Source organism: Sciurus vulgaris (genome assembly GCF_902686455.1).
Source record: "Sciurus vulgaris genome assembly, chromosome: 10".
Taxonomy (NCBI): Eukaryota; Metazoa; Chordata; class Mammalia; order Rodentia; family Sciuridae; genus Sciurus; species Sciurus vulgaris.
This window is the reverse complement of record NC_136470.1, coordinates 112,692,342-112,716,691: the sequence shown is the minus strand read 5'-3', so window position 1 is coordinate 112,716,691 and position 24,350 is coordinate 112,692,342. Positions and strand designations below refer to the sequence as shown.

The 24,350-nt window shown below is 37.6% G+C and overlaps 1 protein-coding gene across 13 annotated transcripts in view; it reads left to right on the top strand.

The window, feature by feature from the left end:
* ARL14 (ARF like GTPase 14) overlaps positions 1-22,296 on the top strand; it is a 93,267-nt gene extending 70,971 nt beyond the window's left edge. For 9 of the 13 annotated variants that reach the window (XM_079155652.1, XM_079155651.1, XM_079155654.1 and 6 more), the window contains one exon: positions 20,422-22,296. In XM_079155652.1, the coding sequence (XP_079011778.1) occupies positions 20,422-21,210 (789 nt within the window). In that variant the 3' untranslated portion in view covers positions 21,211-22,296. Of the gene's footprint in view, positions 1-18,093; positions 18,173-20,297 lie in introns of all 13 variants that reach the window. The other 4 variants (XM_079155645.1, XM_079155644.1, XM_079155646.1 and 1 more) reach the window with 4 other exon arrangements.
* Positions 22,297-24,350: the final 2,054 nt, after the last annotated feature.

The following is a 24,350-nucleotide window of genomic DNA, read 5'->3' as shown; positions in this document are numbered from 1 at the left end:
ATTGAGCAGCTATGAACATTGATATGGCTGTATCTCTGTAGTATGCTGATTTTAAGTCCTTTAGGTATAGGCCAAGGAGTGGGATAGCTGGGTCAAATGGAGGGTCCATTCCAAGCTTTCTGAGGAATCTCCATACTGCTTTCCAGAGTGGCTGCACTAATTTGCAACCCCACCAGCAATGTATGAGTGTACCTTTCTCCCCACATCCTCGCCAACACCTATTGTTGCTTTGTTCTTGATAATAGCCATTCTAATTGGTGCGAGATGGAATCTTAGGGTAGTTTTGATTTGCATTTCTCTTATTACTAGAGATGTTGAACATTTTTTCATATATCTGTTGATTGCTTGTACATCTTCTTCTGTGAAGTGTCTGTTCATATTCTTAGCCCATTTGTTGATTGGATTATTTGTATTCTTGGTGTAGAGTTTTTTGAGTTCTTTATAGATTCTGGAAAATAGCACTCTATCTGAAGTATGAGTGGCAAAGATATTCTCCCACTCTGTAGGCTCTCTCTTCACATTACTGATAGTTTCCTTTGCTGAGAGAAAGCTTTTTAGTTTGAATCTATCCCAGTTGTTGATTCTTGCTTTTATTTCTTGTGCTATGGGAGTCCTGTTAAGGAAGTCTGATCCTAAGCCGACATGTTGAAGATTTGGACCTACTTTTTCTTCTATAAGATGCAGGGTCTCTGGGCTGATTTTAAGGTCCTTGATCCATTGTGAATTGATTTTTGTGCAGGGTGAGAGATAGTGGTTTAATTTCATTCTGTTGCATATGGATTTCCAATTTTCCCAGCACCATTTGTTGAAGAGACTCTTTCCTCCATTGCATATTTTTGGCCCCTTTATCTAGTATGAGAAAATTGTATTTATTTGGGTTTATGTCCATGTCCTCTATTCTGTACAATTGATCTACCTGTCTATTTTGGTACCAATACCATGCCGTTTTTGTTACTATTGCTTTGTAGTAGAGTTGAAGATCTGGTATTGTGATACCCCCTGCTTCGCTCTTTCTGCTGAGGATTGCTTTAGCTATTCTGGGTTTCTTATTCTTCCAGATGAATTTCATAATTGCTTGCTCTATTTCTGTAAAGTGTGTCATTGGGATTTTAATTGGAATTGCATTGAATCTGTATAGCACTTTAGGTAGTACGGCCATTTTGACAATATTAATTCTGCCTATCCAAGAACATGGGAGATTTTCCATCTTCTGAGGTTTTCTTTAATTTCTTTCTTTAGTGTCCTGTAGTTCTCATTGTAGAGGTCTTTCACCTCTTTTGTGAGATTGATTCCCAAGTATTTTATTTTTTTCAAGGCTATTGTTAGTTTTCCTAACTTCTCTTTCTGAAGATTCATCACTTAGGTATAAAAATGCATTGGATTTATGAGCATTGATCTTGTAACCTGCTACTTTACTGAATTCACTTATGAGTTCTAAAAGTTTCCTGGTGGAATTTCCAGTTTCCTCTAAATATATAATCATGTCATCAGTGAACAGGAATAGTTTGAGTTCTTCTTTTCCTATTCGTATCCCTGTAATTTCTTTGGTTTGTCTAATTGCTCTGGCTAGAGTTTCAAGGACGATGTTGAATAGAAGTGGTGAAAGAGATATGCCCAGACTTTTTAAAAACCTATTTTGAAATTTAAGTTGAGTGAGAATTGACTCTGTTCTCTGCTATTATGAATTTCTTTCTGCAAGGCCACTGAATCAGCTACTCTCTGCTGCCTCCAAGTTGAGGAGTCACAGAGCAAAAGGAAATATGCAGAATGAAAAATATACTGCTTAATATCAAAATAGCAAACTGAAATAGCAGTTACATTTTGCTTTTCTTCATTATATTAAAACTCAGGAGTTTCTTCCTCCATACTTGCCCCCCTCCCTAACCCTAACTCTAACCCTAACATTAACCCTTCCCTCCCCCGCTTTATGTGTCATCCTCCACTTATTAGCGATATCATTCGTCCTTTGGCTTTTTGAGATTGGCTTATCTCACTTAGCATGATATTCTCCAATTTCATCCATTTGCCTGCAAATGCCATAATTTTGTCATTCTTTATGGCTGAGTAATATTCCATTGTGTATATATACCACAGTTTCTTTATCCACTCATCAATTGAAGGGCATCTAGGTTGGTTCCATAGTCTGGCTATTGTGAATTGAGCAGCTATGAACATTGATGTGGCTGTATCTCTGTAGTATGCTGATTTTAAGTCCTTTGGGTATAGGCCAAGGAGGGGGATAGCTGGGTCAAATGGAGGGTCCATTCCAAGTTTTCTAAGGAATCTCCACACTGCTTTCCAGAGTGGCTGCACTAATTTGCAGCCCCACCAGCAATGTATGAGTGTACCTTTCTCCCCACATCCTCGCCAACACCTGTTGCTTGTATTTTTGATAATCGCCATTCTAATTGGGGTGAGATGGAATCTTAGGGTGGTTTTGATTTGCATTTCTCTTATTACTAGAGATGTTGAACATTTTTTCATATGTTTATTGATTGCTTGTACATCTTCTTCTGTGAAGTGTCTGTTCATTTCCTTAGTCCATTTGTCGATTGGATTATTTGTATTCTTGGAGTAAAGTTTTTTGAGTTCTTTATAGATTCTGGAGACTAGTGCTCTATCTGAAGTATGATTGGCAAAGATATTCTCCCACTCTGTAGGCTCTTTCTTCACATTACTGATAGTTTCCTTTGCTGAGAGAAAGCTTTTTAGTTTGAATCTATCCCAATTATTGATTCTTGCTTTTATTTCTTGTGCTATGGGAGTCCTGTTGAGGAAGTCTGATCCTAGGCCGACATGTTGAAGATTTGGACCTACTTTTTCTTCTATAATCTGCAGAGTCTCTGGTCTGATTCCAAGGTCCTTAATCCATTTTGAGTTGAGTTTTGTGCAGGGTGAGAGATATGGGTTTAGTTTCATTCTGTTGCATATGGATTTCCAATTCTCCCAGCACCATTTGTTGAAGAGGCTATCTTTCCTCCATTGCATATTTTTGGCGCCTTTGTCTAGTATTAGAAAGTTGTATTTATTTGGGTTTGTGTCCGTGTCCTCTATTCTGTACCATTGATCTACCTGTCTATTTTGGTACCAGTACCATGCCGTCTTTGTTACTATTGCTTTGTAATAAAGTTGAAGTTTGGGTATTGCGATACCCCCTGCTTCATTTTTCCTGCGAAGGATTGCTTTAGCTATTCTGGGTTTCTTATTCTTCCAGATGAATTTCATGATTGCTTGCTCTATTTCTGTAAGGTAAGTCATTGGGATTTTAATTGGGATTGCATTGAATCTGTATAGCACTTTTGGTAGTATGGCCATTTTGACAATATTAATTCTGCCTATCCAAGAACATGGGAAATCTTTCCATCTTCTAAGGTTTTCTTTAATATCTTTCTTTAGTGTTCTGTAGTTCTCATTGTAGAGGTCTTTCACCTCTTTTGTGAGATTGATTCCCAAGTATTTTATTTTTTTCGATGCTATGGTGAATGGGGTAGTTTTCATAATTTCTCTTTCTGAGGATTCATCACTTATGTATAAAAATGCATTGGATTTATGAGCATTGATCTTGTAACCTGCCACTTTACTGAATTCACTTATGAGTTCTAACAGTTTTCTGGTGGAATTTCCTGGTTCCTCTAAGTATATAATCATATCATCCGCAAATAGGGATAGTTTGAGTTCTTCTTCTCCTATTCGTATTCCTTTAATTTCCTTGGTCTGTCTAATTGCTCTGGCTAGAGTCTCAAGAACGATATTGAATAGGAGTGGTGAAAGAGGGCATCCCTGCTGTGTTCCAGTTTTTAGGAGGGGTGGGAGGGGTGGGGGGAAGGGAAAAAATAACAGAATGAATCAAACAACATTGCTCTATGTAAATTTATGATTACACAAATGGTGTGCCTTTACGCCATGTACAAACAGAGAAACAGCATGTATCCCATTTGTTTACAATAAAAAAAAAAAACCTCAGGAGGATCTGATTTCATTTATTTTGTCATACATTAGTTTGATTCATGTTTTATGGCTTACAGATTGATTTTTTTTTTCTGATGGTGCTGGGGATTGAACCCAGGTCCTCGTACCTGTGAGGCAAGCACTCTACCAACTGAGTTGTATCCCCAGCCCCATGAATTGACTTTTGTATGCTTTAGCATCAATACTTTTTAGACAGCATTTGCATTAAAAATTTCATGTTTTTATTTCATAACTGAAGATATTATTCTCTGTTACAGGAATTAAAAGTATTATAGAAACTGTGAAAGTGGTAGATAGGTGGTTGAATGTATTAACATCCTACTGTCCATTTCATTATAAGTCAGAAAATTTTTTAGCTTTGGGAAGACTTTGTAGCCCATCCTCATCACAGACCCAACTTTGCCAAAAGTCCTATAAATCCTGAGGGAACACTTATGGCACACACAGGGTTATTCTTGGCTTCCCACAAAGACAGTGTACATGATGATCACTGAGGAATGGCAGAAGTCCTGATAGTTAAATCTTGTACTTGGAGGGGTGTGGATGGCCCCTTTCATCCTGTATACTTCTCTGATTCAGCAGCTATAACTGGGTCTTATTGCTGATCTAACTGCATTATGAATTTCTGTTTCCTTCTCTGTGAACACCCAGAAGGCAGGGCATAATAGCTTTCATCACACAATGCCTAGCATACAGTAGATGTTTGATGAAAGTTTTTCAAATTTTACAAAATGAACATGTGAATCCAACATAATCTGCTCTTTAGATCCTCAAACTTTGTCTTATCTTTTATCTCTGCTCACCTAGACCAAGCACCCCTCTCTAGCTTCTTTAATCTTCGTTGTTTGTATGTTCTGGTACTAAAGATTGAATCCAGGGGTACTTAACCACTGAGCCACATCCCTCAGCCCTTTTTATTTTTTATTTTGAGGTAGGGTCTTGCTGAGTTGCTTAGGCCCTCACTAAATTGCTGAGGCTGACATCAAACTTGGGATCCTCCTGCCTCAGCCTCCTGAGTTGCTAGGATTATAGGTGTGCATTACTGTGCCTGGCTAGCTTCTTTAATTTTAACTAATCTCTCCTTAACCAATCTTTAATTTTAACCAATAATTGAAATTGTTTGGTTATCCAAGTACTACATAAAACTATCCTCATTGTAACTATTACAGTTTGTGTATGACTTTAGGTGTCCCCCAAAGGTTCATATGCTAGAATCTTGGTCCTCAGTGTGTCAGTGTAAGGTGGTAGAAGGTGGGGTCTAGTGGAAGGTAATTAGGTCATCAGGCATATCACCTTTGGAAGGAATGAAAAGGTAGTCTCGAAGAGTGAGTTGGCCTCTCCCCTCCCTCAAACCCCTAGCATTATCAAAATTCCTTCATTCGTTCCCTACCCACCCCTGACTATGGATCAGCATCCACTTACCAGAGAAAACATTTGGTCTTTGGTTTATCTCACTTAGCATGGTATTATCCAGTTCTATCCATTTACCTGCAAAGGACATTTCTTTCTTCTTTAAGTCTAAGTAATATTCCATTGTGTATATGTACATTTTCTTTATCCATTCATCTGTTGAAGGGGATGTAGGTTGGTTCCACAGTTTAGCTATTGTGAACTGAGCTGCTATAAACATTGATGTAACTACCTCACTGTACTATGCTGATTTTAAGTCCTTTGGGTATAGGCCAAGGAGTGGGGATAGCTGGGTCAAATGGTGGTTCCATTCTAAGTTTTCTAAGGAATCTCTATACAAGCTTTCCATAGTGGTTGCATCAATGTGCAGTCCCACCAGCAATAAATGACCATACCTTTTCCCCACATCCTTGCCAACACTTATTATTGATTGTATTCTTGATAATTGCCATTCTGACTGGAGTGAGATGAAATCTTAGTTTTGATTTGCATTTCTCTAATTGCTAGAGACAATGAACATTTTTTCATGTTTTTTGATCAATTTTATTTCTTCTGTGAAGTGTCTGTTCAGTTCCTTAGCCCATTTATTGATTGGGTTATTTGCTTTTTTGGTGTTAAGTTTTTTGAGTACTTTCTATATCCCGGAGATTGGTGCTTTATCTGAGGTACATGCGGTAAAGATTTTTTCCCATTCTGTAGGCTCTCTCTTCAAGTTATTGTTTCCTTTGCTGAGAAAAAGCTTTTTAGTTTGAATCCATCCCATTTACTGATTCTTAATTTTACTTCCTGCACTTTAGGAGTCTTGTTAAGGAAGTCAGGTCCTAAGCTGACATGATGAAGGTTTGGGCCTAGTTCTTATTCTATTAGGCGCAGCGTCTCTGTGTTCTAGTGCCTAAGTCTTTGATCCACTTTGAGTTGATTTTTGTGCAGGGTAAGAGATAGAGGTTTAATTTCATTTTGTTACATATGAATTTCCAGTTTTATTTCTCTAATTTCTAATACTTGACTTAGAAGTCCTCTATTTAGGACTTGTTTGGTTTCAAGCAATAGAGACTAAAAATGTGCCAGTAGGTTAGATGACTTAGAGGTTTCATTTGCCCTCACATGAGGAATCTAAAGGAAAGCAGTCTGGGATGGTCCTATGATGTCATCAAACATCCAGCCTTCTCTTGTCTTGTTGCTTAGTCATCTTGTTATGTACCCATTTCTACCTACAGAGGAGAGTTGGAAACCAGATAAGGTATCACATACCTGAAATCCCAGTAACTCAGGAGGCTGAGGAAGGAGAATCACAAGTTCCAGACCAACCTGGGCAAAAACAAAAGGATGTGTAGGCCCACTGCCTACCATGTGGGAGGCACCCAGTACCACAAGAATGAAGAAACAAACAGACAAAGGGAATTAAAGATACGGAGATACAGGGATTTTCTTTTAAAGACATTGCCTACAACGGCAAACACATTTGTGTGTGCATAACTGTGTGTATGTGTGCACTTGTTTCTCTGAGATTTCTGTAAATATTTTCTTGCAAAAGTTATATGTATGTTTTGACTTGGCAAATATTTATTAAATAGCTGATACACATCCCACTTGACTCTGTTTGTTTTTTAGTCCTGGGGATTGAATCTAGGGGTACTGTACCACTAAGCTATATCATCAGTTCTTTTAACTTTTTATTTTGAGATAGAATCTCACCAAGTAGCCTAGGCTGTCCTGAAACTTGTGATCCTCCCACTTCAGCCTCCTGAGTCACTGGGATTACGAGCCTGTGCCACCATACCGAATGTTCTATTTTTTTAAAAATAATTTTTCCATAGCTTTATTGAGGTAAAATTGAAGTACAATAAAATGCACATATTTGAGGCATGCAATTTGATCAGTTTTGACATGTATATAACCAATACAATCAATATAAAAAATATTTCCATTATTTTTTTAAAATTTGAAATCATGCAGACTATGTTTCCTGCATGATTTATTACACTAAAAATCAATCACTTTAAGATATGTAGAACCCCAACCCCACCTGTAAACTATTTCAAAGTTAAATGTTGCACTTACAGATATCAAGGAAGAAAGCACAAGAAAAGTAAATAAAAAATGCTTTGAACTAAGTGACAATAAAGGTTTAAAATATTAGAATCTCTGAAATGAAACAGTACTCAGATGAACATAACAACAAATTATTTTCAATTTATGGAGTAGGAAGAAAAATAAGAATAGGGCAGAAATATATGAAAGAGAAGAAATAATACAGCTGAAATTTGATAAAAATCAAACAAGTCTAAGGAAGAAAAAAACAAGAACACAAAAGTTAATATCAATGGAAAGGGAGCTATCAAAATAACCCTACAGATGCTAAAAATATGTTAAGATAATATTACAATTATATGCCAATATATGTGATAACTGACATAATAGGATCTATATTAGAGAAGGATCTGTGGACTGCTGAGAAGAAAGTGTATTCAGTCATTGATGGATGAAATATTCTATATATGTTAACTCTAAATTATCGAATTGTATTTTTTACTTCTATAGAATCTTTATTTAGTATTTATTTGGAGGATCTATCCAGTGGTGACAGAAACATGTTAAACTTACCCAGTATTAGTGTGTTGTAGTCTATTTGATTCTTGAAATTGAGAAGGGTTTATTTGATGTATGTAGATGCTTCATTGTTTGTGGTATAAATATTTATGATTGTTATGTCTGTTGATGTATAATTCCCTTAAGCAGTGTGAAATGTCCTTCTTTGTCCCTTCTGATTAACGTTGGCTTGAAATCCATTTTATCTGATACGGGGATAGAAACTCATGCTTGTTTGTGGTCCAGTCTCTGGATATCTTTGCCTATGAGGTGAGTCTCTCAGAGATAGCATATTGTTGGATCTTGTTTTTTAATCTAATCTGCCAGCCTATGTCTTTTGATTGATGAGTGTTTAGGCCATTAATGTTCAAGGTTATCATTGAGATATGATTTGATTTCCTGGTCATTTTGGTTTATTTCTGGTTTTTAATTTGACTTAGTTTCTCCTTTGACTGACTATTCTTTTAGCATAGTTCCTCTCTTTGCTGGTTTTCACTTATTTTCATTTCATCTTCATGGAATATTTTGTTGAGAATATTCTGAAGTACAGGCTTTCTGGTTGCAAATTCTTCTAATTTTTGTTTATCGTGGAAAGTTTGTATTTCATCTTCAAATCTGAAGCTTAATTTTGCTGGATATAGGATTCTTGGTTGACATCCATTTTCTTTCAAAGCAATATCCCCAGTTCTTTATTTTTTATTTAGAGACAGGGTCTCACTAAGTTGCTTAGGGCCTGGCTAACATACCTCCAAAACTTAGCAACTGACTTATAATTAAATATTATACAAATATCTGTTATTAACTATTTTTAATTAGGCCTCAATTTAACTTAAAGATTTATGAGTGAACTGGCATTTTTACAGTGCTATCTCTCTTCCTGGAATCAGTTATTTTTTAAGATGAAAAGTAAAGATTTATTATTTTCTTCATGTAGGTCCTGTGCATATATTATTGAGTTTGTTTTCAAATATTTCACATTCTTTGTCACCATTGAGAATGGGATCTTTCTCAATTATTATTGGCTAAGAGTAATGCTACTTATCTTTATATGTTGATCTTATGACAGGCCACAATGTAAGTTCTTAGTTTGTTATCCTATTCCCTAGGTTTTCTAGATGGTTAATCATATTATTTATGAGTTTTCTTGATTTTCCCTCTGACTTGGGACTATTGGATGACTGTCATATTTTGAGGTCCCCTAGGTGTTTTTTTAAATTAATATTTAATGACATTTTTACACTAAAATTCTACTTGTTGTTCTGAATTACAACCAAGAGAATACATTCCTCTTCTTTCCTAAGTGAAAATTATGTCTGTTACTTTAGTAGGCTACGACAGATATTGGGTTATTTAGAAACCTGTAATGATAGAATTCTGGAGACCATTTGCAAGTGAATGTGAAAGAAAAAAATTATTTATTTATTTATTCATTTTTGTACCAGGGATTGAATCCACGGGCACTTCATCGCTGAGCCACATCCCTGGCCCTTTTTATTTTGAGATAGGTTCTCATTAAGTTGCTTAGAGCCTTACTAAATTATTGGGGCTGGCCTCAAATTGCAATTCTCCTCCTTCAGCCGACTGAGCCTCTGGGATTACAAGCATGCGCCAATGTGCCCAGCAAAAGAAAATCATTTTAAAATATCTGAGGAAATACAAGGAACTAATAATATAAGCTGGGGAGAAGCTTGGCTAGGTCATCAAGCTGACTGATGTTGGCCAGCTAGCTCCTGCACATGACCCAAGAAATGGAAGATCTTCTAACCAGAGATGAGAACTCTGTAGCTGACACAGAGCAGATATCAAGATTCTCTTTCAGGGTCTTTTCTGCCCAAATTCTTAGAGAAGCAACACTTCATAGGAAGTGGTAATATTCGTATTCTCATGGTAAAGCAAGCTGCAGCCTCCATGAAGGGACTGCACAATCTGCTCCAAATAATCCTGGGGAATAATAAATTACCCTTTACCACTCATCAGCATGACTTAATGGACCTCCGACTCAGCACAAATACAACCTCCCTGGGAAGCTGTAGACCAAGGCTTTCTTAGTAGCTTCCCTCCCAGTACCTAGCATTATGCTCGACATGTAGCAATGAACAAATGTTTGTCTAATTGCTGGCATAAAGATATTTTTGGAATGAATGCATTTAATTTCTATCAACCCATGAAATAAAAGAGATTAAAATTTTTTTGAGTACTGGATTTGAGAGAAAATTCCATGATATAATCTTCCTGTGAATTTTAGAACTTCCTTACTTCTAAATATTTATACTTTATACTGAGTTTTTGTAACAATGATCCACTTTGTGCTTTGAATATAGCCCTTGCTACTCTGCCACGGCAACTTATTTTTTTAAATGGACATTTAGTTTTCTTCCTCTCTCCCTGCTTTTCCCTAATCTCTCCCTCTTCCTAATGTCAGAGGAAACAGGATTACCATTCTTTCACATCCTAGACAGATTCACCTGTCCTTCAGTACACACCCACCATAGGAATGAAGTAATTCAGACTTTGGGGATGGTACCAGAAGCTCTCAGAAATGACTATCTTCCAAACGAACAAGTGAATTACAACTCCTACTGAGAACAGGTGAAATGTACTCTTGGAATAACCTTTTTAAAAGCCCTCTCTTCCTGCTGATGGGCAGAATTCCAGCCTTTGGGACAAGAGTCCACTGTGTTTCTCCTTTGCTAGCAAAGCAATAAACCTTTTTCCTTTTTCTCAAAACTGTGTCCTCGTTATTGAATTGGCATCAGGGACAAGGTTTCAGCAACAGTTGGAGTATTGGGAAAGGAATTCAGCACGATATAATCATCACATTGTTTCTCACCTGGAAAAAGTTAAAATCATCACAGATATTTTAAAATATTAGCTAACACAAAAATTAGGAGGGGAGAAAACGTGAGTCAACCAGGAACCACATTCTGTGCTGTGTCTTTTACGGTTTATTTTGTCTAATGTAATTGTTGTGGGATTCAGGCAAGAAGTGTCAAACAGCACTCAAAGAATGGAAGAAACCAACTATTTTAGGCTGGTGGACCCAGAGGAGATCAGCACTCCAGATTCTGAGCGCCCCTTACCAGTTTTTCCCTTTTATAGGCTATCTAGTGTCATAAGTTTTCTAGTCTAAAATAATACATAGTTGTGCACAAGGTTTCAAAAAACGATACATGATGAGTTTTCAAGCAGGAGGCCTGTTTACAGAAGCAGAGTTTGATTAGGGGACTGGCTCCTATAAGGCCTTGGGTAAATCTTTAGCCTTGGGCCCTTCGAAGGGGTGTCTACACTTCACAGGAAAGTAGTTAGGTCCTAGGGAAAGTCCTTTACAATCCAAAAGGAAGGAGTGAATGGTGCTAACTAGGGTCCCTGAAAAACAGCTGGCTGGCAAGGGGAGGAGCACTCTCTCCCTTTCCCAGGCACTAATTTTTACAGACAGTGTCCTTACTTTATTTTGTATCCAGGCCTAGGTCAGTTACCCACTACATAATTATCAGAACTTCCTTGTTTTTATTACTATTCAGTACAGTGGGTGCAAGAGGCTAGATTCGAATTCAGATTCAGAGGTCTGCTCTTGCAAAAGAAAGAAAAGTTCTACTCATTTGGGGATGTAGGTGAAAGCATGGGTTCTTTCCATAAGGAATGGCACTTAAAGAAAAGCTTCATAAGGTCGGGCACGGTGTCCCAAGCCTGTAATCCCAGCAACTTTGGAGGCTGAGGCAGGAGGATTGCAAGTTCAAAGAAAGCCTCAGCTGAAGAGGGAAATATTATTTTATAGTTTTGGTCTTTGTAAGAGTTTTACTTAATTACTGATCTCTATAAGGATCATATTTAAATACTCATTTAACTTGTAACATTTCTATGAATTATAGCTCTCTGGAGTGTAATCTTGCAGTTATCTTGAGAAACTGCTGCCTGTGATGAAGGCCATTTCCCGACATCACTTACAGATGTTTTTCTGCCTTTGATCTGCTTGGGTAAACTGCTTATCTCAAGAATACCCACCACAAACTTCCCGCCCTGTCCTAACTGCTGCTCCAGCTTGAGAAGCACACCACCTGTAATCCCTGGGGTTTGGGAGGCTGAGGCAGGTGGATCACTTTCAAAGCCAGCCTCAGCAATTTAGCAAGGCCCTAACTTCACCCTGTCTCTAAATAAAATACAAAAAAGGACTGGGGATTGTGGCTCAGTGGTTAAGTGTCCCTGGATTCACTCTCCAGTACAAAAAAAGAAAAACAAACAAAAAACCTCAATTTCAAACCCACCTGTGAGCAACCAGTACCACCCATGCAACCTGATCTCTTGCACTACCCTATAAAACCTGTGTAATCCCACTGCTGGGTGCCTAGAATTTCAGAGAGTTCTCCAACCCTTGAAGTGGTGCTTGGTCTCTTGCTGAATGTGAGTTCCACAACACACAGCAACTTAGAGAGTGAGATCCTGTCTCCAAATTTAAAAACACAAAAGGGCTGGGGAATGTGTCTCAGTGGTTAAGTCTCCCTGGTTTTAGTCCCCAGTACCATAAAGAGAGTGGTGGGGAGAGAACAAGACTTAACCTAACCCCAGACAATACTCCAACATCATGCAAAGAAACCCAAACAATACTCTGTCATCATAAGAAAGGAAATTTTTATCAAAGACTGAAATACTGAAAAAACACCTGATTCCTTATGGAGGTGACATCACAAGGACCCTTCCCTGACAACCCCCTAACAACTAGTGCAAAAATCCCCCTTTCCCTCACTCCATTATATTTACCCCAGTCTATAAACTAAAGACAGCTCCGTCTCCACTGGGGACCCCTCTGCTGGTCTGTCTCAAATAAACCTGTATTACTGTTGAGTGCCTCTCCTATCTCTTTACTTCCTTCGTTTGGTTCTTTCCTTACAGGGAACAGAGTGTATTTCTGAAAACTGGGTATAGAAACACTTGAGTTATAGAATTTTTGCTTGTGACAGATTGGAAAATTAAAATCTGACCCTAGTGGTAATTATATGGGTATTTTCAATTCACATTAATATATTGAACTGTACATTTACGAATTTTGCATCTTCCTATATGTAGGTTATAAACCAATTTTCCAAAAGTTTATTTCAAAAAAAGAATTAAAAAAAAAAAAAACAGAATGTTCTAAGTCTGCATAAGCTAAGCAAGTTACATAACCACATCCTGATTCTTATTTATCTATGAAAAATAATGAACTGAGATATCACTTTCTTTCAAGAGATGTTTTTATATTTTCATTCAGTTTGTACAGTACATGGTGAGCTTCTAATTTAGGACATTTTGCCTCCCCTTTCCATGGTAAGACATTTTTTTAAATGTTTCTTTCTTTCCTGTACTTTAAAACAAATTTCCCTTGACACTGTAGAGCCTGCCAGTAACTTTCTCACAATCCTACCTTTACTTGCGTAATCTTAGAATGATTTACAGAAAGCAAACATCTTTCCTTCCCTCAGGTTTGGCTGGGACAGGTGAATCCCTAAATGTTTTGGGACAATAGGAAAGGATGTTGAAACACTTGTAGAATTCCTTATAGAATTAACATTGAGAAAGAAATGATTTTACTCCCTTTTACAGAAGAGAAAGTCATATTTTCATTCAGATAGAATATTCATCTGGAATTTAACCTTTTATTTGTTTGGCTATCTAGAAACAAAAGTCTAATTTGTCAGGAGGGAGACAGAGTAAAGTCATAATGCATGATTGTGCTCATGGAGTTAAAGGATATCCACTACTAACAGTGGACCTCATAAAGAATATGTATTGAGTTTAATCCCAGTAACTTCAGAGGCTGAGTTAGTATCACAGGTATGAGATCAGCTTCAGCAAATTATTCAAACTCTTAGCAATTTAGCAAGACTCTGTCTTAAAAAAAAATTACACAAACAAATGTTAAGCATCTTTTTTAAAAGTGGACTATTGAAAATATGGGAGTGGGGAAGAGTTCAGGTGGTAGTGTACTCAGCATCCCTAATTTCACTTTTTTTTTTTTTTGTACCAGGAATTGAACCAAGGGTGCTTTTTCCACTGAGCAACATCCCTAGTCCTTTTTATTTAATTTATTTTTATTTTTAATTTTTGGTGCTGAGGATGGGATTGAACCCAGGGCCTTGTGTATGTGAGGCAAGCACTCTACCAACTGAGTTATATCTCCAGTCCTTAATTTTTTATTTTCAGAGAAGGTCCCCCTAAGTTGTTTAGGGCCTTGCTAAGACTGTCCTCGAACCTGTGATCCTCCTGCCTCAGGCATCCATGCTGCTGGGATTACAGGCATGTGGCAATGTGGCATCATATCATGTCCAGTCCTAATTTAATCTTTGGAAGTGCAGTCTTATTATATATAAAGGTTATGGAGTTGATACCCCCCAAGGCAGTGCATGACATGGGAAGATGTAGGGAAAGAGAAGCCAAAATTTTGGTTCTTCCAATCAGTCATCTCCCAATGACAAAACAAACCCTGGAAAGGAGACAATCATCAATTTGAAGACAGCAGCCCCTGGGATGAGGGATCCTTTCCCAAATAAATTCTCTCCCCGTGACAGTGAAACAACACATCAATCTTGTCATTACAATGACCCCAAGAGTTCAGATGAGCTCAGGACTCTGAACCCTGAACTCTCCATTCCTGCCCTGTAAAAACACTGCTTAATTAAAAACTGTGCCCAGTTGGAAAAAAAAAAAAGAAGAAGAAGAAGTTCCAGATACTTGCAACCTTTTGCCCACATCTTTAAGGACTAAGACACACCCCGATGTAACCTACATAAACCCATACCTCCCCTGTAACCAAGGCCATTTTCTAATCAGAAAGTGTGCCCATCTGATGCCTGACTCCACTGCTGAATACAGGTTTTGCTGAGGGGCTGGGGTTGTGGCTCAGTGATAGGGCACTTGCTTAGCACGTGTGAGGCACTGAGTTCAATAAATAAATAAAGGTTCATCAACAACTAATACAAATATTTTTAAAAAATTATTTTGCTGAATTTGTGAGATCTGCACTCATCTCAGTCATTTTTGTGCTTATAATATACATAACCTGAATTATTTCTCTATTACTATGAACTGCAGCCTAAACTGATTACCTTATTTCAATTTTATTCTTTTTGACATGGTATTCCAAAAAATTTCAAAACTAGAAAAAAGTTTAAAAATCAAAAAAAATATAATAGAATAATGAACCTAATAGTACTCACCTAGATCCACCAGTAGTTAAGTATTGCCATGTTTACACACACTCCTTCTCCCGTATGTAGATAACAATCTGGGTGTGTGGTGTGTTTATTGAATCAATTGAAATTAACTTGCTGCTATTGCCCTTTAAGCATGTATGAAGGACATTCCCCTACACAACCACAATACAATCATTGTCCTCATGAAATTCATTGCCTTTTCCCCCAACTCCTGCCTCAGACCTTATCAGACCTTATCATTTCCTCTGTGTGTGTGTGTGTGTGTGTGTGTGTGTGTGTGTTCATGCACGCCAGGGATTGAACCTAAGAGGCACTTAAACACTTAGAGACACTTCCAGACCCCCCTTTTTCGGGGGTACCAGGAATTGAATCCAGGGATGTTTACCCACTGAGCCATATATCCAGCCCTTTTATTTTATTTTTAAAAATATTTCTAGTTGTAGATGAACACAATACTTTTATTTACTTATTTTTATGTGGTGCTGAGGATCAAACCCAGTGCCTAACATGTGCTAGGGAAGCCCTTGACCACTGAGCTACAACCCCAGCCCCATCCCCATCCCTTTTAAAATTTTATTTTGAGACAAGTTCTTACTAAATTGCTTAGGGCCTCACTAATTTGCTGAGGCTGGCTTTGAACTCCTGATCCTCCTGCCTCAGCATCCTGAGTCACTGGGATTATAGGCATTATAGGCATGCACCACCGCACCTAGCTGCCTTTTGATATATAGCTCATAACCAAAATTCCCCAATAGTCCTAATAATTTCTTTAATTGGAATTTTAAAAAACAGAACCCAAAGATAGCCCATTGCATTGAGGAATCATGTATCTTAATTTGTAGCATTTCAAAATATAAAGAACTCAAAAAACTTTACACCAAGAATACAAATAACCCAATCAACAAATGGGCTAAGGAAATGAACAGACACTTCACAGAAGATCTACAAGCAATCAAGAGATATATGAAAAAATGTTCAACATCCCTAGTAATAAGAGAAATGCAAATCAAAACTACCCTAAGATTCCATCTCGCCCCAATTAGAATGGCAATTATCAAGAATACAAGCAACAATATACAAGCAACAGGTGTTGGCAAGGATGTGGGGAAAAAGGTACACTCATACATTGCTGGTGGGACTGCAAATTAGTGCAGCCACTCTGGAAAGCAGTGTGGAGATTCCTTAGAAAACTTGGAATGGACCCTCCATTTGACCCAGCTATCCCACTCCTTGGCCTATACCCAAAGGACTTAAAATCAGCATACTACAGAGATACAACCACATCAATGTTCATAGCTGCTCAATTCACCATAGCCAGATTGTGGAACCAACCTAGATGTCCTTCAATTGATGAATGGATAAAGAAACTGTGGTATATATACACACTAGAATATTACTCAGCCATAAAGAATAATAAAATTATGGAATTTGCAGGCAAATGGATGAAATTGGAGAATATCATGCTAAGTGAGATAAGCCAATCACAGGATGAATGACCTCGCTGATAAGCGGATGAGGGTACATTATGGGGGTGAGAGGGAGGAAAGAATGGAGGAAGGAGGGACTGTATAGAGGGAAAAGAGGGATGGGAGGGGTGGGGGGAAGGAAAAAGTAACAGAGTGAATCAAACAACATTACCCTATGTAAATGTATAATTACACAAATGGTATGCCTCTACTTCATATACAACCAGAGAAACAAATTGTACCCCATTTGTTTACAATAAAATATATTGTGGGATTAAAAAAAATAAAAAATAATAATTTGTAGCATTTCTCCTCCTGCTTCCTCACCACCACCCCTCTTTCTCCTTCAGTCGTTTATGGCACAGGCATATTTAGAAGAGTTCAGTTCTGTTGTCTTTATTCATGTTTTACAGCCTAGATTTATCTGATGCTTTTTATGATTACACGTTTATAGGGGAAAACCCCTACATGTGCACAAATTGTTGTTTTTACATATCCATCCCACGTTTCTGATTCTACTCACATAGACCATCTCTTTAATGAATGCCCTTTCTCCGTAACATCTCCACAAGCTTGGGTCAATGTCTAACCTTCTCCAGGGATATTTCTCTGATGCCCTTCATGCTAAAATAATCTTGTGAATTTCCAGAATACCATGAGGTGTTTTTTTGTTTTGGTACCAAGGGTTGAATGCAGTGGCCCTTAACCACTGACCCTCACCCCAGCCCTTTTGTTGTTGTTATTGTCTTGTTTTGTTTGTTTTTTTGAGATAGGATCTAGCTAAGTTTCTTAGGGCCTCACTAAGTTGCTGAGGCTGGCCTTGAGTTTGCAGTCATCTTGTCTCATCCTGCTGAAATCACTGGGATCACAAGCATGTGCCACTGCACACAGTCCAGTATGCATTTTTTTTAAACTTTATATTATTGTTTGTTCATGTATCTTTTATCTTCTCCCCAATGAAAGCCAACTAAAGTCAGGTGTAATTGTGTAATTTATTTTTTGTGACCTGGCATCTAGCACATGGTGGTTTTGACAGCAGGGGGAAAATACACACACACACACACACACACGTTTTTTTTTCCACCGAATGTATGAATGAATATAAATGGTACCTTCTGCAGGGCATGGTGGTTCATGCTTGTAATTCCAGTAATTTAGGAGGCTGAGGCAGAAGGATCTCAAGTTCAAGGCCAGTCTCAGAAACTTAGTGAGACCCTGTCTCAAAATCAAAACAAAAAAAAGTTGGGGATGTGCCTTAGTGGTTAAGTAAGTTCAATCCCAAGTACCAAAATAAATAAATAAATAAATCTTCTAAGATACAATGAGTTGTGAATTGGTTAAGAATTTAATTTTGAAAAAGGGTTCATATAATTTCTTCATATTTTCTTTTTCTCCTTCTCCTTTCTTCTTCTTCTACTGGGGATTTAATCCAGAGGTCCTCATCCTCAGTCCTTTTTATTTTTAAATTTTAGGTAGGGTCTGCTAACTTGCCAGTCTAGCCTCCAACTTGAAGTCCTCCTGCTTCAGCCTCCTGAGTTGTTGGGATTACAGGTGTGTATAGCTATGTCCAGCCCAAGATAGCTTTTTTTTTTTTTTTTTTAAGTAAACAAAGCCTTTATTTTCAGAAGAGACTCCAGAGGACTTCTTTAGGTTTTAGGATGTCAAGTAACAGTGAACTCTGAAAAAACAAATAGACAAAATTTTTTTGTTGTTGAAAACTACTGCTTTTAAGATTAATAGTTCATTGTCATTGCATGAATGTCTTTTGCATTCATAGAAAGTGACCTAAAGTAAAGAGATAAAACAGTAAAAGGTCTTGCAGTAGCTATCAATATGATAAAAGGGACCTACAAAAAGGGCAAATGATTAATAATGCAGAGAAGTAATGTGCTGTCTGCTCTTTTAGAATGATGTCATGTAAACAACCATAGCAGCAATGATAATCAAAATGTAATACTACTTAACACTTAAGAATAATTATGTGCCAGAACTTCCAAGATAGCTCTTCTTAAAAATGATATTGTTAAGTACTTAGAGAAACCTTTTGGAGAGCTTTGGAAAACAGTCCTTCGTTGTTTCTTCGATAAATTTCTCTCTTGCATATTTTCTGTTGTCTGTAGAATAAGGTCCTATAATTCAGGTGTTGAGATTTCCGAGTTGATCCTTTACATCTCTTATCTTTTCTTACATATTTTCTATATTCTACTTTCTGAAAGAATTCTTCAATATTGCTTTCTAACCTATCATAAAGCTTTTAAATTTTTTTAAATTTATGTTTTTAATGTTTAAGAATAAGGTGTTTGTTTTGTGGTAGTGGGGATTGAAGCCAGGGGGTTTTTACCACTGAGCTTTATCCCCAGCTTTTTGTATTTTTTGAGTCAGCATCTCACAAATTTGCCCAGGCTGTCCTGAAACTTGGGATCTTCCTTGGGATCTTCTTTAGCCTCCCGAGTCACTGGGATTACAAGCATGGTCCATCAAACCCAGTAGTAAGATTTTTGGTTTTTGATTTTTTTTTATTAATATCCAATTCTTGTTTTATGGATATATCTTCTCAAATCTCTGCAAAAATATTAACCAAACTTAATGAAAAAGTTGTTCCATTTCCCATGCTTAATCTTTCTTAAAATGTTCTTATTTTTGTTTTGTTTTCTCTCTCATTCATATTGAAGTCATGCTATGAACTAAGTGTAGAAACTTCTGTGCACTGTGAAGATGACCAGGAACTCTATCTTTATATAGAGTTTTGTCAACTGGTAAGGTTTGCCAACTGCCAGAACGACTATAGGTTAATTCAATACTAAGTTATGTATTACGCTGTGGAAACTCCATTTTTTTAGACCAATATCTTTAGACAAGAACACTTAGTTCTTTGCTTACAACTAAACACCTTGTTGCTGAATGGTCATTCAGCAGAGGGGTATGTGTGTGTGTGCAAGTGTGTGCTTTCTGTTCCTTATTTAGACCATTAGTTATTTCCCTCTATTTTTAGTTCCTTATTTCACCCCTTCTCTCTTCCATTCCTGGTGCCTCTCGTCTATCCACAGTGCCCTAGCACTCAAAGCCTCAGCTTTATCTTACTATATAAGTTATGGCTCATCTTCCATCTAATTTCCATCTTCCATAGTTTTGTTGAAATACTTCACCCTCTGATGGATTCTCTTGCCCCTCTTGCTACTGGTTTATATATTCTTTTTATTTCTTTGCCATCATTTAGGTGTAGTCTTGGGAAAGAAAGGAGATAAATACATATATTCATTCTTCCATCTTTAACCAGACTACTTAATTCAAAAGTGTTTGTGTTAAAAACTTTCCCTTTTAAGTCTACTTTTGTGAGTAGTATTAATTCTCTGCCTGGAAGACTCAAGAAATGATGCTCTATCTGATTATGGGAATAAGATTCAGATAACCCTGGGTGGTTTAAAATTTCCTGCTGAGTAATCTGGATAAGGAGAAAGTACTTAAGATACTAGGGAGGCAGTAGGAGATAACTCTCTTCATGATTTAAGAAGCCTAGTTACTTATTGGAATAAGAAAAATAGTCAAATACCTATGGTTTTACAAAAAGTTAAACAAAAAGCTTAATGTTAACTTGAAAGTTTAAAAAAAAAAGTTGTTTTCATTCTGCTTCCAAACCATGTTCCTATGCATGTCTGATCCTTTGAATTTCTCCAAGTTTCTAGCACTTAAAAAAGACAAAAGCTGTAGCATCAGCCTGGCAGGCCACTCCTTATCCTACTCATTCACAAAGAATGTCCCCTTTGAGCTACTATGACATTGACTGGTTACTCATTCCACAGATACCTCAGGATTGGCTAGGACTGCAATTAAAATACTGTTTGCCTATAATCGAGTTGATAAGCTACACTGTAAATGTACACAAGCTCCTGTTCCTGGCTTATGGTATGAAGAATTTGCTCTCTTATTTCCTCCTAAACAATTTCATGCATGATCCAGAACTCACTGTCTCTGGTCAGAAGAAAAGGTCTTTAAAGAAGAAAAAACCTCAGATGGGTCTGCTGAGTTCTAAGAACCCCAAAATGAAGCAAGCCCATGTTCTTCTTCTGGGACTTGACTCAGCAGGGAAGTCCACTCTCCTTTACAAACTAAAGCTTGCTAAGGACATTACAACCATGCCAACAATAGGTTTCAACGTGGAGATGATCGAGTTGGAAAGCAGCCTTTTGCTTACAGTCTGGGATGTTGGGGGGCAGGAAAAAATGAGAACTGTTTGGAGCTATTACTGTGAGAACGCTGATGGGCTGGTGTACGTTGTGGACAGTACAGATCAACAGCGACTAGAAGACTCCCGGAAAGAGTTTGAGCGAATTTTGAAGAATGAACACATTAAAAATGTGCCTGTTGTCCTATTAGCCAACAAACAAGACGTGCCTGGAGCCCTGACTGCAGAGGACATTACCAGAATGTTCAAAGTGAAGAAGCTCTGCAGTGACCGCAACTGGTATGTGCAACCCTGCTGTGCCCTCACAGGCGACGGGCTGACAGAAGGATTCAGGAAATTAACTGGATTCGTGAAAAGTCACATAAAATCACGAGGGGACACTTTAGCATTCTTCAAGCAGAAATGAGACGGTGAAAAGGTTGAAGACTGAAAAGAGACATTGATAAAGTTGAAACGGTAATTCTTTATTTTTCATGTCAAGTGAGAAAAGCGCGTTACTAAGTTGGCCAGTGTTTCCTGAGATGTTTTTTTTTTCACGTGAATTCAGTTAAATAACTCTAGAAAATAGTTATTTTTAGCAAGAAACTTTAGCAAACTATATGGCAATGATCACTGAAAATGAATTTGTATTTTGCAAAATTTTAACATGTTGGATGATTCAGAATAATCATACTTGAATTCAGATGAATTATGATTTTATTAATTTTATATGACTTCTAGAACAAAGCTTAAATAACTTGACTGTTAATCAAGTCAACTTTTTCAGGCATTGAATTTCCACCCTGAGATAGCTGAATGGTGTGAAAAATGAACTTTGTTGTGGAGAGGAAAAAGTTGGATATTAATATTTTGTATATCCTATTCCCTAAATAAAGCTTCTTTGCTGGATTCCTGCCAAATTTTTGAAACCCATTGCTGGGAACTTCCTCCACTGTGTCTTAAACAATGAACCTCAGGCTAATTACCCAGAAGCTATGTTCTACAGGGAGCAGAAGTGTACAACCTAAAGTTCTGGGCATTATAGTAGTACCATAGAGTTTAGGGCAAGATCTATGCTTAGGGCTCAGCTCTAGGCTGCAGCCTTAAGACCTGCTTCAGTGGAATTCAGTGCTAACAGTTACTCATTACCTGCAACATATGTACAGCCTATTGTGCTGATAAGCAGGTAGCAGACCTTTGTTCCCTGGGACCTTCATGGGGGAAAACAATATAAAGCTAGTAGCTAGAGTAGGGCGGTAAATACTGTGTGTTATTGTAGGAGGGATTTTTTTTCCCCAAGAAATGTTTCATGTAGGAGATGTTGTCTAAAAGGTCCCTAACTTCCAGAAAGGTGCAGGTTAGTCACTGGAAGTTTCATCACTAGGATACTTTCCAGAGGTATTGTGACAAGGGAAGGGGAGGAGAAACCAAAGATTGAATTGGAATTTCTGTGCCAGGCTCAGAATTCCCAGGGTAGCCCTAGTCCTAACAGACTCTCTCCTCCTACCCTACATCCAATAAGGCTTATTTGGGTTGGAAGCAGGCCTCCAGCCTTCACAGCCTTGGACTCCAAATTCCAAGACCACAGAGGAAAATAAAGCTATGGTAAGTCAAGGGTATGGCCCCTTAAATTTTTTTTATGGTTTTCTTCTTTCCTCTTAACCATGACTTATTTCTTGGTGTGCTTCCTTCTGTGTTACATGGTATGGTTCAAATAATGAAGGAGATAAACCCTTAGTTTCTGTTGGTTGAATACATGTGTGTGCTAGGCAATAGGCTAAGTGCTTTCATACATCTTCTCATTTAATGTTCATGACAGCCCTGAAACAAAAAATGGCATTATCACAATTTTAACAAAAGTGAGTATTGAGACTAAATAAGGTTAAACTATAAAAGCCTCAAAAAACAACTTGGTATTTTAACTGAGGAATAGCGGAACCAAGATTCAAATTTAGGTGTGTATGACTACAAAGCCTGTGTTGTTAATTGCCAAAATATTGTTTTACAGAAAAGATATGATCTCTGTTTTCAATGAGCTTCCAATACCCAAGGATAAACCAGGGCTGGGGTGTAGCCCAGTGGCAGAGCACTTCTGGTATGTGTGAGGCCCTGATTCAATCCCTGGCAATTGGGGGGAGAGGATTCCAGGTCAACATATATTTCTTTTATAATAAGAATGTTCTTAGAAAAATAAGTCAGAGAGAATAAATTGTGATAACAGAGAGGTAAGAAACATGCCAAAAAATTGTTGTAAAAAGATATTCTGATTTTAGGAAAATCGCAGGAGGGTGGCAATGTTAAACATTGCTAGTAGGGTTTTCCCTGAGTTTCCCAGGATGGTTAAAACCTCAAATACATAACTCTCTTTACAATTTTCTTCAATATTTTTAAAATTGAATCTTTCTAGTAATCTTAAAATTAGGAACCACTAGTTTACTTCTACAGAAAATGTCTGAAGAAAATGTGGATGGATGTAGCGGCGTACACTTGTAATGCCAGAGTTTGGGAGGCTGAGGCAGTAGGATATCAAGTCTGAGACCTTGTCTCCAAAAAAATAAGGAAGAAGAAGAAGAAGACTGTGATGTAGCTCAGTGGTAAAGCACCCCTGGGTTCAATCCCCAGGATTGCAAAAATAAAAAAATAAAATAAGATTAAAAAGTCTCTGGGTGTTCTAAGTATTTTGGTAATCTGAGTTAAGTCAAGTCCCTTATGACCCAGTCATCATGTAAAATTCAAAGAAAACAGTCTGAAAAAATATCAAAAATATTGGAAGTCCCTGTATGTGTGTTCTGTGTGGTGGACAGATGAAATGTTTTTTTCTTTTTTGAACCCAGGGGTGCATAATCTGAACCACATTCCCAGTCCCTTTTTATATCTTATTTAGAGACAGGGACTCACTAAGTTGCTGAGGTTGGCTTCAAACTTGTGATCCTCATACCTCAGCCTCCCAAGGTGCTAGGATTACAGGTCTGTGCCATGCGCCTGTTTTTTGTTTGTTTGTTTGTTTTTTTCTTTTATGACTTGGGATTGAACGGGGTAGGGGCTCTACCACTGAGTTACAGCACCAGATATTTTTATTTTGAGACAGGGTCTCACTAAATTGCCCAGAATGGCTTTGAACTCAGAATCCTTCTGCCTCAGCCTTCGGAATCACTGAGATTACAGGAATGTGCCACTGTGCCTGGCAGATAGATTCTTAATGTAGAGGAAAATTTATAAAGTAAGTTTTTCCTGTCATTTCAAAATCTCTCCCAACATAGTAGCTATTCCTCAAGATCTCTGGTAATACCCTCCCAGAAACTTGTATGCTACTTTACTTTTCCCCTGGGATCTAGTGTATTTTTTTCCATAAGTCACCTGCTTTCTTTTTGATGTTAATTCCACCATTCATTTCTTTCTCTGGCATTTCCCTCCTGTTCTCCCTAGCACAATCCCTTCTGTTCTGTAACATACATACATATACCTGTAAACCCATTACCCAGATATACAAATAGTGATGATAGGAGACAGTCAGACATGAGTGGTGGGAACATGAGGTTAAGGGAATATTTCTATAAAATGGGTCCA